This window comes from Triturus cristatus, chromosome 12 (genome assembly GCF_964204655.1).
Source record: "Triturus cristatus chromosome 12, aTriCri1.1, whole genome shotgun sequence".
NCBI classification, from domain to species: Eukaryota; Metazoa; Chordata; class Amphibia; order Caudata; family Salamandridae; genus Triturus; species Triturus cristatus.
This window is the reverse complement of record NC_140595.1, coordinates 519,894,013-519,912,168: the sequence shown is the minus strand read 5'-3', so window position 1 is coordinate 519,912,168 and position 18,156 is coordinate 519,894,013. Positions and strand designations below refer to the sequence as shown.

Sequence of the window (18,156 nt, the reverse complement as noted above, 5' to 3'; positions counted from 1 at the left end):
ACGAGCTCGCTTTCAGCAGCTAGTCATCGAGATATGGGATACAAGATCTTCTGACCTGCAAATGGGGCAGCAACCACTGCCATCACATTTATGAACACCCAAGGAGCACTGGTAAGGTCAAAGGAGAGCCAGCAAACTGAAAATATTGCTGGCCCACGAAGAAGCACAGGTTATATGCCTGTGTGACTGTAGGATGGACATATGAAAATACGTGCCCGCAGGTCCAAGGCCACCATCTGATCACCCAGAGCCAGCCTCTATCCTTTTTTGGGATGTGGAAATAGCAAGAGTAAAAACCCATTTTCTTGTGTTTGGTGACCTAAAGCTTTGCTTCTCGGTCTTTAATTACCTTTTGGTGCATGTTGGCACTTTTATTACACGACTTAAAACTCATGTCCCGAGCTCATGTAGATCAAGACTAATATTTGCTTCTGGTTTTCGCGGCACGGCTTGAATCCTGTAATTTTCGGTGGGAACATCTTTCCCTAACACACTGAGAAAGGTTATACAATGCAGCCAAATGGCAAACCTAGTTGTAGTTGTAAAAGGGAAACATTTAGGAAACAGAGGATTGGAAGGGACATAGCTACAGAGTTTTAGTCCTGTCCTTTAGTGCACTTGTACGTTTCAACACACTTGTGAGGCATTAAAAGCGAAAGAAGTAGCCAGTGTACAGGAATGGGAGGGTGCACCATACACCCAAAGGGACATTAAGCTGATCAGTTCTATGAATGAGGACAAGCACCCTCAGGTTAGCAGAGCTAGCATGAGCAGCTTTTTACTAGGTAAAATGAGGGGGTACAGCAAGCACTTGCGCACACATGCAACTGCAACACACAAACTCTGCCCCTCCCTAACCCCTACACTGCACTTTGGGGTTGCTGTCGTGCCAGCTAGTCCCTCCACAATGGGGAAATTGTCTTGTAGTTACCTTTAATTGGAGCCCAACACTCACAGCAATGCTTCCAATTTTCAACATTGAATCAATCACATGGAGGTATTCATCCACCCATTCACTTCACCCTTAGTTTCACTCCACACAAGAGATAAACACCAATCTGCATCAAGTGGGATCAGTGCCCAATGCTCCCTTCGTAGTATATACACTCTAATATGGTGGCACAATGAAACATACTGTAAATGCGTAATTCATACCACAGCCATTTTATACCAACACAATGGGTCACATCATAATGATGCTTAAGGGAAACTGCTGTCAAACCTAAAGAACAAAGGTCTGAGAGCAAGCAATAAATCATTGCTGTTAAAATTAACAACCCAATTAACCAGAAAACAAAAGTCAAGGATATCAAATCTCATTCAGCAACAATTCACAGTAGGAAGCAAAATACACAATTAAGAAAGACCATGAAAGCTTAAGGAAAATGCCAGGCATCACCACAATAAGTGCCTTAAATTGTTATGGATAATTATTTACCTTTAGTGTTTCTGATGTATCAGTCTGTTTTGCCAAAACACTACCAGTTATGCCCACAATGCCAACAACATTGACTTTAACACTTATGTTATTGCAGTGAATACCAGCTTCACGCAAGCTCATCAGCTGCTCAGGACTCATACACTGTTGAAAAGAATAACAAATGTTTAATAGATGAACATTGCAAGCCTGTCAGTGTAGTTTAATGATGAACATTTTAAAAACAAAAGAATCTGGTTGAATGTTTCTTTTCTAAGAGGTCATGATGTCTATGCAGCACTGGGTGGAATCTGTAAATACGGCCTGCTAGACCATCAAATCAAGACTCCAATCCAGCAATATTTTATTCTAAAATGATCTGAATTATCAGCTCTATTGAAACAGTAAAAAGCATATTAATTAATGTGTTTGGGTGAATACACTATTTGAAATGAGATTTATATTTTGTAAACCGGTTTAACTACATAAAGGTGTAACGCTTCACATGTCTGTACGTACATTGCATTAAACACCACACAAAATAAAGTACACAGACATTTAGCTAATGAGCTTCCACAAATCTCGCTACAAAGAGAACATCTCCAACTGCTTCAACGTTTCCTGAAAGACTTGCACAGTTGGAGTGAACTGTAGACCTGGAGACAAGGAACAATGCATTAGGTGTATAATTGAACTTCTCGTCTTGATCTACGTACAGCTCAAACTCCACCACTATTACTACTGCTGATAAATAAAACTACCGCAGACACGAAAGTCTACATTTACATAGTCCAATCAACACACCATGGTTACATAAAGGGAGCGTTTGAAGACCATGGTGTTTGAATGTCCTCGGATACCACATTTGTACAGATATACTGTAGCTGCACAATTCAAGACTATACTAGACTAGGCAATGGGTGACCAAGATCGAGCTCAAGGGCAAAAAGACACTGGAAAAGGGTCCTATACTTCTTTCATGCAAACAGTGATCATGGCTTCAGAAGAAACAGACCTCGGACTCTAAACAAGAACATGAACAAGCAATGGCATAGGTCTCGCTTTTGGGACCTTATAAGTATTTAGTTATGCAGCACAATATCCTTGGTGCAACAACATCAACTGTTGCATGGCTAAACACTTATAAGGTCTCAAAGGCGAGACCTACTGGCTATGCCACATGAACATGAAAACGTAAACAAGTCTCAACCTCTGGTGCTGAATGAATGACTACCTACGTTGCTGTGTGGGTCGCTGCGTGGAGCTTATTACGGACAAGTGCCGAGTCAACCGGTCACAAAGTGCACTGCTGATAGGTTGTGGCACGTATAAACCAGGGGACGCCTACAATAATCAATAAATACATTATTGGACGTCGCATCAGACGTCATCCAAATACCACCAATGGGAGGAATGAGAACGGCAGTGCCTGGCAGAGGACAGGGTATAACAAAAACAAATGACAACGAGAGATCTGGAACGATGAGAAAAGCGCAGAGTGCCTCAAACACAACCAGCAGAAAGCGAACACGGAACAGCGGAAGTAACCTCAGCCCGGGGGCGCAAAAACAGGGAACCTCAGTTTCAGCGGGGGATGGGTGGTAGGGGCGCCGGCAGACGGACCTTCAGCAGCAAAATGGGGAGGGGGAGAGGAGTAGATGAAGAAACCACAGTCAGCAAGGGCAAAGCAGAGGGAACCTCATTGGGACTCAAAGACACCCTCAGCCACTGGTAACCAGCACAAATGAAGCCTCGGCCATCAAGAGGTAGACAGCACACAACAGAGGCGACCACAGCCACCAGGAGACAAGGAAGAGCAGAAGAAGGCTCAAACAGCAGGGGCATGGAGGAGGCAGCAGAGAGAACCATGCCACCAGCAGACAGGAAACAAAAGGAAAATGCCAAACAACTGGGGAGTATTTCAGGTGAAGGGCGAAGCAGCCCCCCTCACTCTAGGAGGAAAGGCGTCTCGAAGAGACAGGCAATCAGAAAATGAAATGCTCCCCAGGGAGTCACTAGGAAAAATACTGCGCAGGCAAACGCAGTTACAGCCCAGACAGCCAAATACTGCCCATGGGGTACACAAACTGCCCAAGGACAGCAGGGACAAGGCAGCCAAATCCTGCCCCACGGATAGACAAAGGCAGATACGGCCCAGAGCCAAGCTATGCAAGGAGACACAAAGCAATGCACTGTTCAGGCAGTCAAATTCTGCCCTGAGAGCCACAAAGACAGATACTGCCCCGGGGCGGAGAGTCACGGAGAGAAAGATCAACAGTCAGAGGGAGGGAATGCGCACAAGCTCCATGACCAAGCGGCCACTTATTGAGACAGGTCTTAATCCAGGTACCAGGACTGACCATGAGAGACAGACGCCTGATGTTCGGGGGCAGCACACAAACACAGCTAACGTTGGCGGTGGGACTAACGCTGCTGGCTAGGTATGTAGCGCCTAAGGATCGCAGCGGGGGATGCACACCAGGGATGGGAGAAGAGGGTCACTATTGCCGAGGGGATACATCCCTTTGCCAGAGTACGGGAGGGGCTTTTGTGGATGTTCAGGGGCTGGAGGCAGCACACCTAGGTGGGGCGGCTGCACACTCCTGGGTAGAGGGGTGCGGCCTAGTGGCAGCGCCCCTGGGCAGGGAGGGGGAATCACTGCAGCGAAGGCAAAGTCCTGTCTGTGGGAAGGGGCGGGCGGGCGCTGCCGCGGCACTCACCTGCTCGAAGCCCAGGGGGAGGCATGAAGACCCGAGGGCTCCACTCCAGGAGCGAAAGGACAAGAGCTGCCCAGGTAGGAGGGAAGGAGCCCGGGCGGCAGCCGAGTATAAAGAGCCTTACTCGCCGTTCTCTCAGCCTCAGCTGAGGAAGGAGGGCGGTGGGGTGAAGGGAAGGAGGGGGCGGAGAGAGAGAAGGACTGGGCTGGGGAGGGAGAGGGAGGAGCTACAGCATCAGGGAGGGGCACTCTGAGAAGGGGAAAGGTGAGAGGGTTGCGGGAGGGAGCGGAATGAGGCAGACAAAGTGATGGGAGAAGAGGCTGTTGACAGCCTGCACTGTGACTGAGCGTAGACAGCCAATCATACTCTTGGCTGAAAAAGAGAGGCGGGCGCAGAGGAGGGCTAGATGGGGAGAGGGACGAAAAGACTGAGGAGCGGTGAACCTTATGGGGGTAAAGATCGAGGTGATGTGAGAAGAACAAGCGCGCGCGCTGAAAGTTAAAGACAAGCTGCGAGACGCGCTCTGTGGTGGGGGAGGGGCATTGAAGCGAGGCGCGCACGCAGTGCTGAAACAGAAGACGCGAAACTGAAAGTAATCGCTCGCTAATGAGCCATGACAGCACGCGAGTGATGCACGCGCGCGTGGCAGCAGGAAAAAGTGAAAGTGATCGCGCTGTAAGGGTGCCGCAAGCGATGTGCTTAATGAGGCATGACGGAAAGGCAGATGGTGGCTGCGCGCGTGCCAGCGCGTGTAACCACATGCTTTAAGCCAGCAAAAGCGTGTGGTAGCACTTTGAAACCCCACTTACTAAATGTCTCGCAGAGCAGCGCATGCGCTGGCTCAGGCGAGACCTAAAAACTAGGATGCTTTGTGCTGATGGAAATAATAGTTTCAATGAAGTTCAGACATTGGCTGCCAAACCTTAAGATTAGATGACCGGTACCCAGAGCTTTTAAACATGATCTGAGCCACCAGAAGGCAATCACTAATATACATAAAGCCAGTGATACCGCCCACATACCCAAAATGCAATCCCAAGCTCATGCAAAGCCACAGATTCCAGAAATCCAGAACAAATTGCCTAATCTGCTTACATAGTAACAGGACTTTTGCAAGACAGTGCTTGATCTACATAGTCATGCCTATATTCTAGAAAGAATGTATGCTATGTAATGTACAGGTGGTACATGACCTGTACTGCCCTGTGAGTCATTAATCCTGAAGGAGAAAATACTTTAAGAGGAAGACTTAATGCATATATTATGACAGTGCAAGACATCATAAATCTTTTGGAGGCAGCTGTTAACCTAGATGAAGGATATTGTAAATGTCACACTACTTTTTCACTTGCTGCTAGCACTGCCGAGTTCATACATAGACAGCATGACATACATGTTACTCCCAGTATCCCACTGTGTTCTAGAACTACAGCAACTGACTTGCACTCCAAAGATCTGTGGCATGCTAATGATGGAAAAGTTCACTACATCTATTAAGACATTCACGTCAAGCATGTGGCGCGGTGGTCACCTTTTGTTAGGTATGTTAGCTAATCCTAACTACCTCTGAGGGCATTGAAATGCCAGAGGCTCTCTCTGTCGCAAATGCTAAAACTAAGTTAAAATCCGCCCCAACGTAACCATCCTTAAGTAGAAGGCTATAAAACTGGCAGAGAAGTGTCCATTCTTTTACTAGCCCACATTTTTCTGCTCCTCTAATAATTCTCCAAAGTGTAAACATATCAAATAGTTGTATACACTATTATGCTGTGTTGAAAGTGATAATGGAATGTTTAAAAATAATAGTGAAGTTCAAGGTCCTGGAAAATCCAACCTGTGATATGTTTTGCGAGGCCATTATTTGTAACAGAGTCCTGACAGCACAGGTTATGGCTTCCATGAATTCTTCAGTCTTTGGTGTATCTACACAATAAAAAAAGTTTAATGAATAGCATTAAAAAGTATAATACGATATTACCTGCTTGACATGCAAATGTATGTACATTTTTTAGATTCGGTGCACCAATATGTACAAGTACATGGGTAAAGAAAGGGTGAATAAAAGACTTACCTTTAATAACAGTTTTTCCAATGAATACTCCAACATTCCACAGCTACAATCCACTGAAACATCCTAAGGCATAAGGTTTTATTCCAGCAATGGGAGGCAGATTGCCTTTGACTCTGGTAGCGGAGATGCCAAAGTGTCACGAATTAGGATGATAGCCTCCAAAAAACATCCAACAATCACAACTTCAGTTCCACGTTGTTGTTTTCCCCCACAAACCGTAAAGGAATGAACAGAAGCCAGGTAAGCTCCATGGCAGCTATCTGAGGCGACTAGATCTCTGGTCAGAGTAGGCGGGTATTCCAGATGCCTTCTGCAGCATATTCTTTATGATCTCATAGTACGGATACATGCAGATCAAAATCCATTTTGAAATTTGCTGGGGCATCATCTTGTCTTTTTTGGCTTAGTAATACCTAAAAGGACATGTAAAACATAAAAGTACATGTCCTACCTTTTACTTACATACTACCCTGCCCTTAGGGCTACCTAGGGCTTACCCTAGAGGTGACTTATGAGTAGTAAAAGTGGTATTTAAGACTTGGCAAGTAGTTTTAAATGCCAAGTTGAAGTGTCAGTTAGCTGCACACTCAGGCCCTGCAATAGCAGGCCTGACAAGTTTGAAGGCTTACTTGTGTGGGAGGCACAATCAGTGCTGCAGGCCCATCAGTAGCATTCAACTTAACGAAGGATGACGGGTCTAACAAGTTCCTTTCTTATTGAGCCTTTGAGTGCATATCCAGAGCTCTACTCCATCTTATTACCTAGTTAGCTTCATGAGATTTTTCCTCCAAACAAATGTACATCAGTGTGCAAGGGAACTATGCCCCCTCCAAAAACTAGATTATTTAAGCCATGCTGGGACTGTCACAATCAAATGTCTGTGACAAATATGCATGAGGTGTGCATTTGATGTTTGGGCTAGGGAGACAACTACAAGTCCAGCGAGAAATATGCCCACGTCTCTGAATGGGATCTGTGAATTTGAAGAAGCTGTACTTTGCCAAATACTGGAAGAAAACACCCCCAAATTCCACTGACATGATTGGATAAGATCTACATGCTCTAGTGTGGATGTCCAGGTCTTCCTTATGGATATTGTGTTTGACTAGTCTCTTCTGTTTGGCGAGAAGGCACATTCAGCCCTGGAATGTTTTAAGGAGATCTGAGCAACAGCACATTCCTTGGGCCTTTCCCACCTTCCAGACAAATTTCCTTGCAATTTTTTAACCTTCCGAGAATACTCTAGAGGCCTGGTTTAGATGCAGCGCCAGGTCCTCCGGCAATCGCAGCAGGCACCCAATCCTTTCAGGGTCAGACAGACATCTCGTAGGTCAGAAGGGACATTGATCATCCCTGTCCCCCCAACTCTTCAGCTTCCAAGCCGCTTTGGGTGGCTGGATCCAACACTTTCTCCAAGGGTGGCAAAGGACCCCATCCTACAAATGAGCCCTCCAGATCGTTGAATGGGGGTATGCCCCTTCATTCCTGCCCAATCTCCTGTTCATTGCCGAGTGGTTTCCAGATGAGCAAGTGGTCATTTTATTGCAGGAGTAACAATCACACTTGCGTGGATACTTCTTTTCATCGATTTGGGCCACCAAGATTAATTCTCAAAGCTATCCTTTTCCTTTTGACCAAACAGCGAGCGCATGTTTGCCTCACACAGTACATACAAACATAATTATTTTTGTTTTGCTAATATCTTTCCACAACCTACCTTTCAAAAAACATTAATTTGCTTTAGATTGGTCCTTCAAAGGTTTGTACTAATTACTTGAATGGAATAGAAGTTATAAAAGGGCAGATTTAAAATTTTAAGTCATGGGGCAGTTGTCACACTTTTAGAAGATGTGCAGGGTTGAATGTCTTCAAATTTGAAATGCCCTCAGAGGTCAAGGAGTTCTTTTCTGTATTAGCTGTAAATCTGTACTACATTTACTACGTGGATTGCTAGCACCGCCCTACAGTCAGTACTGCTTCTGACCGTATATGTGCCAGGCCTGACTCTAGAAGCACCAGTGCTGGGTCTGTACCTGCACAAGACCTATGTTTGCTATGAAATAACCAAAACACAGCTTTCGCCTTTAGATGATCCCCTCAGTAAAAATACTGGAGGCCCAGTTCGGCTCAGATTCTGATGCATTTCAGGAGCTTCAGACTATACCACATGATGATAATAACTATGAGAAGGTGGACAAATTGCTGCTTCTTCAAAACACGGATGCTGGATTTTCATTGGACCTACAAATGCTAGAAAGTTGGACAATTTCCAGACAAATGGAATCAGCACCAGGTCTCCCCCATAGGAAAGTGCCTCCATTTCAGTGGCTGACCACAGAGGAGATAATGTTTTTCATTTGAAACTTCCATCCTTTGATGTGAAGGCAAATTTATTGCATGACATTTTACAATCTGGGCCTATGACATCGGAACCATTGGTGCCCTTTTAATGAGACCCCAACTGACACTTTAATGGCTACTTGGACAAAGCCATGCAGGCCTCCCTTAGTCATTTGTCCAGCGGTAGATCACATAGATCAACCCTGAATGGCCTGGCTTTTCTCATTCAGCTTTTGACAGTGGAAATCGTAGTGGTCCTTGTCTCCACAAGTCTTCTCTTCCGTGCTTCCAGATATGGCAGTAGCCAAAGAAAATGTGTGAGGGGAATAAGGTTGGTAGGTTTTTCAGTGAGTTCTGAGATGAGCTTTCTAGACACTGTCTTTGTATATTTTAACCTCTTCTACCTCTTAGTCTGCAATTTCCTGTACTATGTTCAGCTCCCATCTTTACTTCAGTTTCAAGTTGTCACTCAAGTAAACGGACCATAGTGCATTATATAATAGCTATGCATTTCTGCTTTGACACTGCGTGAGGATAATATGCAGTACGTTTGTTTTTGGAGATTCAGCTGCATCTTATCCCCATGTCTGTGATGCGGCTCTGTTGAGTGCATTATGTACCCTTTACATGCAAGAAGAGACTTCCAGTGATTCAAAACACCTCTTACCATGGTGGTGAATTAACAGGTACATGGGCCACCAGGGTTCAAATAAAACAGGGCTGCGTTCTTGTTATTGAGAGGAATCTAGAAGAAGATGAGTCGGAGTCCACAGCCAGCACTGGTGAATTTGGTGCCAGAGCTAATGGCAGCAATAGCTAGAGGACAACCAGAGAGACCTTTAGCAAAAGAGCAGAGATGCAACCTAGCGCCTTGCTGACGGATTTCATTCAGTCAGAGTCAAGGAGGAAACTACCAGACCTTCACCCGGGGGCCCCAAAGGCTCGTGGGACCACAGGGCATGACAAAGGGAGGCAGAATAGTACTGAAAATTTGCAGCATGGCCTCTTTGAGCATCACAACCGGCTGCAACTCAAAAGATGTGCCTGCAATCTCGGCGTGCACCTTATGAAGGATGGGAATGGATTTTCTCAGGACGACGATGAAGAGAGAGTCTGATCTGATGGACGCCTTCTATGCAACCTATCCTACTAATCAGAACATCTAGAAGTGGAGGCGTCTTGTTTATGCTGTTGGTTGTGCTTCTTCTTGGAAGCCTTGTTCTTTGACTTCGACTTTGATTTTGTACTGCCTGAAGAACATAAGTTGGAGCAGGAATGCCCTTTCTTTTTGTGTTGTGACTTATAAAAATTGTCTTCAAGATCCCAGATCACCTTAGCATGCATAAGGTTGTAATTGACGCACGTCTGAGTTGGGTGGACCTAAATGCGGTTCAAACCTTGCAGTGTTATGGGGTGCTGGCACAGCCGTCTACCCAAATTCCGATTTGGGTAAAAAATTGTTTGAAATAAAACGTAATCGACTGAGTAGTTCCAGATCATGTGGGTGGCACCCATATGCAGCTCTGTTACCATTTCTGGGGCTAGATGGAATTGTGATGGATGCCAATGGCGCTACTTGCCAGCGCAGAGAGCGATTGAAGCTTTTCCAGGCCAAATCGGGCACTTGTGAGGATGCATAGGGTGCGGAATCAGCAAGTCAAAGAATCCTTTAGAAAAGCAATAATTAAAGGTACTCTAGTTATCAAACATAGAACACCCATTCTGGATCAGATATACCCGATTGATCTACTAAAATAGTCTTACGTTTCCAATGAGAGTATGGTGGGGAGAATAAAAGTTTAAAGCCTCCTACTATGTGTATATATACTTCCAAGTGCAATTAAAGAACACGCGATTTGATCTCATTCCAGACTTCAGGTAACAATAAAATAGAGATGTTACATATCAAGGCATTATTAACACATTCATAGTAAGTAACTTATTTTATACACTTTCGCGGGCTCTACTAACTTCTAAAACAAAGGTACTCTTCTATTAAGTAGTGTGCGCTGCTGGCAAGATATTGTACTCCAGTCTCCTTTTGCGTCACTGCCCGGATAGTGGTAGCGAGGCACAAAATGGTCTGTACTGCCCACCCCTCCCAGTCGGGCCTCACGCAATTCCCTGAAAATTGCCCTTTGTGAGTGAAGGAGCACCCCCCCACCCCCCACTAATTAGATCACTCTGCATAATGAGAAAACCGGATGGTAGAGCCGAAACAAACTTCTGTGTGTGCCAAGAAAACTACTAGGTCACAAGAATGCAATGCAGAAAAGATGGCTTCCTTGGAACGACCCAGACTCAAGAACTGGGAGCGGAAACGGATGTTTGCACGCTTCTGATTGATATGAAGGTGGGGTTGGCAACAATAGACATTAAGATAGACTCATAGGCTTTATGATATAAAGAAATAACTGGACAGACTGCACTCTAGATCAGACATGGCTGAGAATATAAGGCAGTGGCCCAGAGCAAGTACCCAAAAGAACTGCAAACTGAACTAGGGAAATAAAAGCCAAAAATGAGGATTTGGAGGCCCATTGCTACAGAAACAACCTACACGTCATGAAAATCCTACAATCAACCAACATGCAGCTTATTGAAGATTATATGGAAAACAGGTTGATTAAGATCTTCGGACATCACCTATTTTAGGCTGTGTTGGTCATGAAAGCGCACACTGTTCACTGGCCCTTAGACTAGTCTCAAGAGCCCCGCCTTGTCCAGTCATTGTAAAGCTGCTTAACTACAGAGATAGACAATTCTCTGTATAGCAAGAAACATAACCTTTGAAGCTATCCTTTCTTCTCTTACAGTGCAGGACGTGCACAGGAAGTTTAATCCTACCAAAAACCCTGCAAGACCTGGAGATGCAATATGCCATGTTATACCCTACCAGACTGAAAATGCACTACCCGATTTCTCACCCTATACCATTCTGTGTTTTGTTTTCTCTCTTTTGCTCTGGGTGAAAGTCAAATGAAAAAAATGCAAGTGCAGACCTCAAACAAGCCCAAAGCCCTATGTCGAGAACCTCGTCTCTCGATGGTACTCACACGGGCCCTAAAGCTTACTCCAGTATCCCCATTGCCTTATCCCGCTATCAATCATCCTAATTGCCCTACTGCACCGTAACTCAACATCTTTATCCCCATAGCTACCTCCTCAATCACCCAGCATAACACCTCCACTTCTTGATACCCATCACCTTAACTTCCCCCTGGTGTCACCATTTCAAGTGTCACCCAAACATTTCACTCACCTCTTTCCCCTTCCTCCTGTTACCCCTCCTGCTGCAGCACTCTCAGGGCCCCGGGCTCGGTGTTCTCAAGCAAGGCCCGAAGCTCGGGGTAGGTGTCCCGCTCCTTCAGACTGAGAGTATGCAGCAACCGTTCCAGGAAGAGGCCCCCACTTGCCGTCTCCAGCACCCGCCGCTCTCGCCCGCTCAAGGCCCCACGATTCTCCAGGGCCGCCAGTAAGCGATGGGGCTCTGGCAACGCGGCCGAGAGCTGCGGTAGGCAGCGGACAAGCAGCGCCCAGTGCGCCAGCTCCATGACTGGTGAGGGATCCTGTTCCTTATAGGGGCGCCACCAGCCCGGTGCCCCTCCTGCACCCTCCTCACAGCAACTTTCAGTCAGTCTCATCCCGTCGCCGGTATCCAGACTCCAACCCCTTCTGCTCGATCGTGTTTGTAAACAATGTGTGCAGCCGTATGATTCGACCCAGCACAGTAGACCCTACGCCGGTACTCCGAGTCCTACTCCTTCCTCTCTCGCCGAACTCTTACCTAGTGCATCCCAAGATCCCACAGTACAAAACGGCGATAAACACTAGACCACTAAATGAGTACGCAAACACTCGTCAGCCATGTTGGGAGTAGGTGAACAAACTTGAAGAAGTGACATTTCTGTAATATGGTGTTGACGTGTTTTTGATACGACGGATTTCCAACATGGCTACTGGTGGAACCCTGCGGTCTAGTTTTCAAGACGTCCCGTACTTCCAGCCACCAATGCCTCGTCAAATTTCATGGAAGCAGCTGGTAGGCTGCACTATCCATGGCTTAAACATCGCTGACCTTGCTGGTTTCTGTCAGTCATAACGACTTGTTCCCAGGGGAGAACCTCTATTAACGACAGGGCTTCCCGTCCGTCACGCGTACAGCCTAGGAACGTCGGAGCATTTTCCAGGGACTTCAACAACTCTTTTAGAGTTGTCCCAGTTGGACTGGCATGCATGACTGGTTTCTTATCTTTATGGGGCCATGTGTTTGGCACCATAAAGATTAAAAAAAACTTTTACGCCAGCAGTAAGTCGGGGCAGCCAGTCCAACTGGGACGGCTCTAAAAGAGAAAAGTGTACGTCACTAGATACTCTTTTCCAATGGCTGGCCACCGTTTAGCATAAACGGTGACGCCAGCCAATGGAAAAGAGGGGGGGCTTAAAGCCCACTACAGAAATCTCCTCTAATTCATTAAATCTCGCCAGCGAGACTGCGCATGTCTGCGCAGTCTTACGCCAGGCGAGACCTAAGAACTAGCGATCAGGATTACATCTGCCATATAGACTTGCATGGACCACTGTGCTGTGGTTTGCCTCCAAGTTACTATGCATGTAAGGCTAGCTTGCTTAATTTGGAAGGCAATACCTACACCCTCCTTTTAGCACCAAAGGTACTGCCTCAAAGAACATGAAATTGGAGCAGAGCAGCAGAGGACCCATAACCCCCATTTTTTCAAGCCTGGTCCTATCACTATAATGTCCTCTCAATGACCTCAACTTTGCCAGAGCCAGAAGAAGAATGTAGATTGGGAGGTAACGCACAATCAAGTCTAAATGTTCTAGTCCAATAGTATCACCCCCAGTGGTCCACTAAATGGAAAAGCACATGTTAAACTGTCCGCACTTTATTATATGCAAAGTGCTAATATTATTATCTGCAACAGCGAAGGAAAAGCCACAAAGGAAAATAACTGGTGGAGCATCAAGTCCTCAGATGACGTTGTCAAGCTAGGTGAGCCACACTAAACAAACATTGAGCATTCACACACAGTTAGGCTTTTGCTGCACAGTCAGAATGAGCCTACACCTATCATCTTGTTGATGTAGTGCATGGTTGTGATGTGGCAGTTAGGACTAGCACCAGCACTGGTTGGTCAAGATGGAAATGCGGGCTGTGTGTGTGTGTGGGGAGGGGGTGTGTGGCCAAGCTAGGTATACTGTCTGGGTCAAGCAGATCAGCCAAATTTAGAGGACAATGATGTGGTGGTGACTTTCCGTAGATGTATGTAACACAAGACAACTCCCAATGGTTTACCTAACTTAAGAGAGACGTCTGTGACCAAACCTGGCAGAAGATGGCTCCAGAGAAAAGGTTGTTCTCTGAGCTTCACCACTCAAAGTTCTCACAAGTCCCAGAATACTTGGCATAAGCATCTCCTGCCACCTCCATTTTTGCAACAGGAAAACCTCAACATCGCCCGCAAGGACTTCACCTCTGCCATGGCCTTGGCTAATGAAACCATATCACACTGCTGGAAAAAGCACTGGGCTTGATGTCAGACTTCAAGAAGTTGAAGACACACAGAGTGCTGAACAGCCAACAACCTCTAGAGCACAGTTATATCCTTCCACTGAGTAATGTAAAGTGCTACTCCAATAAACTGGAGCCTCTGGCATGGTACCACAAAAGAAACAGGTATAGTGATGGAGAAAATCATCTTATAATGCAGAGCAATTCCTGTGAAGACCAGCAACCAGGGCGCAAGATGTCTTTTTGAACCACCAGCCTTCAATGTAAACTAATATCCATAACAAGCGGAGATGCACCCTTACAATGCACCATGGTTTGTCTGAAAATCTATAGGAAGGATGGGATTGAACAATGGATAAACCCACACCAGAGCTCCCAAGTGTATGATGATAGATGTAGTACAAGGTAGTCCTTACACACTTTAAAAGTGGTGGTGAGCTGAATGTTCAAATACAACCAGTGGTATAGAGCTGAATAGAGAGGGTCATACTTGTATCACCTATCCTCGTAATTTAGGGAAATTTGGAAATGATTTATATTGAGATAAACCATAACTAGAACCCACTATAGGTAACTCTACCTTTACTTTACAAAGCAAAACAAAAACACACCTAGATTTAGGAAGCACTTCAGCTACCAAAACACACAAATCCTTTTTTATTCTGGTTTCATTCTTAAATTTGAGTCTTGATTTCAGACTTTTTCATCACAATCAATTAGATCCCATCTTGTTTATTGACAACCAGTCAGAGAACACTTTTGCTGAACATTTAGGTGCCGATCACGATCCGGTAAAAACCGGGTACGAACCGTCGGTCGGAGCGTTTTCCCCGTCCGACTCGTACCCGGTCGTAAAACTTTACAAACATGGAATTACGATTCGCACGGAAACACCATTTCCGTACGAATCGTAAAAAACACCGACCGACGAAAACATACATACGAATGTGATCCGGGAATGCTGCGACGTGACGTCGGGACGCTTTCAGGCAGCGTTTCACGACCCAGGAATTACGATTCGAACCGACAGCAGTCCGGACGGCAATATTTTCACGGCACCCAAAAAGTGCCGGAAAAGCGAAGTACGGCGCGAATCGACCAGAGTAGGTGGCCCGGTACGCACCGTACCCCCCCCCCAGCCCCCGTACGTACGCGCCGACCCCCCCGTGTATGTACACCCGTGTACGTTCAAGTCAAACCCCCCGTGTACGTTCGAGTCAAACCCCCCCGTGTACGTTCGAGTCAAACCCCCCCGTGTACGTTCGAGTCAAACCCCCCCGTGTACGTTCGAGTCGAACCCCCCCGTGTACGTTCGAGTCGAACCCCCCCCCGTGTACGTTCGAGTCGAACCCCCCCCGTGTATGTTCGAGTCGAACCCCCCCGTGTACGTTCGAGTCGAACCCCCCTGTATGTACACCTGTGTACGTTCGAGTCGAACCCCCCTGTATGTACACCCGTGTACGTTCGAGTCGTACCCACACCCGTGTATGTACGGTGCGTACCCCCAGCGCGTACATACAGGGGGGTTCGACTCGAACGTACACGGGTGTACATACAGGGGGGTTCGACTCGAACGTACACGGGGGGTTCGACTCGAACGTACACGGGGGGTTCGACTCGAACGTACACGGGTGTACATACACGGGGGGGGGGGTCGGCGCGTACATACGGGGGCTGGGGGGGGTCGGCGCGTACATACGGGGGCTGGGGGGGGGTCGGTGCGTACATACGGGGGCTGGGGGGGGTCGGCGCGTACGTACGGGGGCTGGGGGGGGGGTACGGCGAGTACATGCGGGGGCTGGGGGGGGGGGGGTACGGCACGTACCGGGCACCTGTTTGGACGTCTCCATGGTTGTTATAGGAGTTCGGTGCGGACGGTCTTTTAACCATACGGTTGTACATTCGGACGCCCGGGACGGATCGTGATTCCCCGGTCGGACTTCGCTTTTCACGTTTGTACGGTAAATCGTACGAGGACGTGTCGGACACTTTTTCCGACCCGAGGACGTGTGGGGAAATATTCCCAATGCGATTCGTATGGTCTTTTTCCCATGCGAATCGTGATTGCCAGTTCGTACGGCACTTGTACGATTCGTACGGTAAAAAGACCGGATACGAGTCGCACGGGGAAATTTTTTACCGGATCGTAATCGGCACCTTAGTCTTTTTCAAGGTTTAAATATAAGCCGGTAAATTATGTGATGAATGGCTCTTTAAATGGTCCCATTTTAATGAGTAAATTAAACATTTAGGTATCTGGCGCAATGTTTACTCATAATATCCTCTGTGTGTCAGTTTGAATCAAGTTACTGTCTTGGTCCAACAAATTCCTTCTTTATAGTCAATTTAGAATATCACCCTTTAAAGGTTTGCTTATTTCTGAAGTATTTTAGACCTAGATATAAATTACTATTTAGATTCACCCAGGATTAGGCCCCAACATCTCCCTTCCTCAAGAGGTGTTTTTCCAATAACAGATGTATTTTGCTTTGTTACGACAGTCATACCAGGGAGTAGCTAGTTGGGTGAATTGAACAACACATAGATACATAGCACTGGACAAAATGTCTTCAATATTATCACCACTGTTCAATATATTCGGTTTTCATGCCTAGGACTAATCACTTTAGTGTTATTCACTGTTGAACTAATTTAATGACATAATTCATCTTCCTAGGATATCGTACAATATTACTGCAGACAGGGATGATTATTGTCTGTATAGGTATGACACCTTGTACCTCGGTAGGCAGGATAGGGTAGAGCAGAGATCCCAGAAGAACGTAGGTTCAAAAGTCATTTCCAAAGAAGTTGCCATCTAATCACCACATTTGACCTGGGACATATGACATGCTAGAACCAGTATTGGCCTTGCCCATGGTTTTAACCTTTTCCAGCAGCAATCAATGGAAATTCACTGACATGTAGAAAAAAAGAAAAGACTGAGACAAGCTGTGTCCTATAAACCATTGATGGCTTGACAGTTCTGTGCTTGGAGTTAGTCTGGTGCACTTTGCTACCACTTCAAGATCGCAATTTTGCAGATCCAGTCTGACAATTTATAATTAATAATTCATCCTTCATAGTTTCTATCCAGATGCAAGGGCCGAAGTATCAATTAAAAAGCATATTTTCAATATACACCTATGAACAGCTTATAGTCCAGGAACAAATGTAGAGTACCTTCTGGATACCTTGCTCACTTGCGGGCATGCATAGATTTATTTGACCTACTCAAAAACAAATCAAGAAAACAATACATTTGATTTAGCATTATTTCCTCAGAAATGCCACATTGTGCCTGCCAGAGAAAGCTGTAGGATATCTTTAAAAAGCTACTTGAAGATTTCAATATAAGAAATCTCTTCTCGAGTATGTCTAGCTAATCTGCTACTTCCTGAAGCTTTGGACAAGCAAAAGTGGGAGGTGAGGATACTATACATTTCAGATGACTCCAATAGAGCAATTGTCTTTTTTTTCCACTGGATCACGGATGTCTGGCTGGAGCCAGTAATGATAATGCCAGTAATAATGAATGGGGCATTACAGATCTCTTTATTGGGTTAGGACACTGATTCTTATTAATTAATGTATAGTGAAAGCGATCTCCCTTACTCACTTCTACCATTGCAAGAGATCATTAATGGTCAATAATGTCTGGGCACATGAATGCAGGAGAATACTGACAGTCTGGGCCTTAATGATTGAGTCGACTGGTAATCACTATGACAGGTCAGTAATGGCGGTCCCTGACTGGGGACATTGATGTAAAGGTACCTTTAAGCCCCCTACTACATAGGGACATTTATTGTTATTAATTATTGGGATTACTGAGATCCCTCACTGGATCAACCCATATTGTGTGAGGCCCATTTGGTCATTGCTGCTTGGGGACATTAATGCAAGGGGATATTTATGCTTATTACATACAGCCACATCTACATATTAATGGATAGGGCAACTATGATTTCTTATTGATTAGGCTACCAGATTGTCAAGGTGAGGGGAAATTCATAGTTATTAGCACAAGGTGTGGTATGTTTGAAGTCTAAGCAATCAGATAGTTCCCTCTGCTCAC

At 45.8% G+C, this 18,156-nt stretch overlaps 1 protein-coding gene across 1 annotated transcript in view; it reads right to left on the bottom strand.

The window, feature by feature from the left end:
- The window catches only part of HEATR3 (HEAT repeat containing 3), a 302,330-nt gene that overhangs the window by 41,224 nt on the left and 242,950 nt on the right, over window positions 1-18,156 (bottom strand). Inside the window, exons 12-13 of the mRNA XM_085637313.1 lie at window positions 5,969-6,057; window positions 1,439-1,582 (exon numbers count right to left, since the gene is read on the bottom strand). Of these exons, the coding sequence (XP_085493439.1) occupies window positions 1,439-1,582; window positions 5,969-6,057 (233 nt within the window). The remainder of the gene's footprint in view (window positions 1-1,438; window positions 1,583-5,968; window positions 6,058-18,156) is intronic.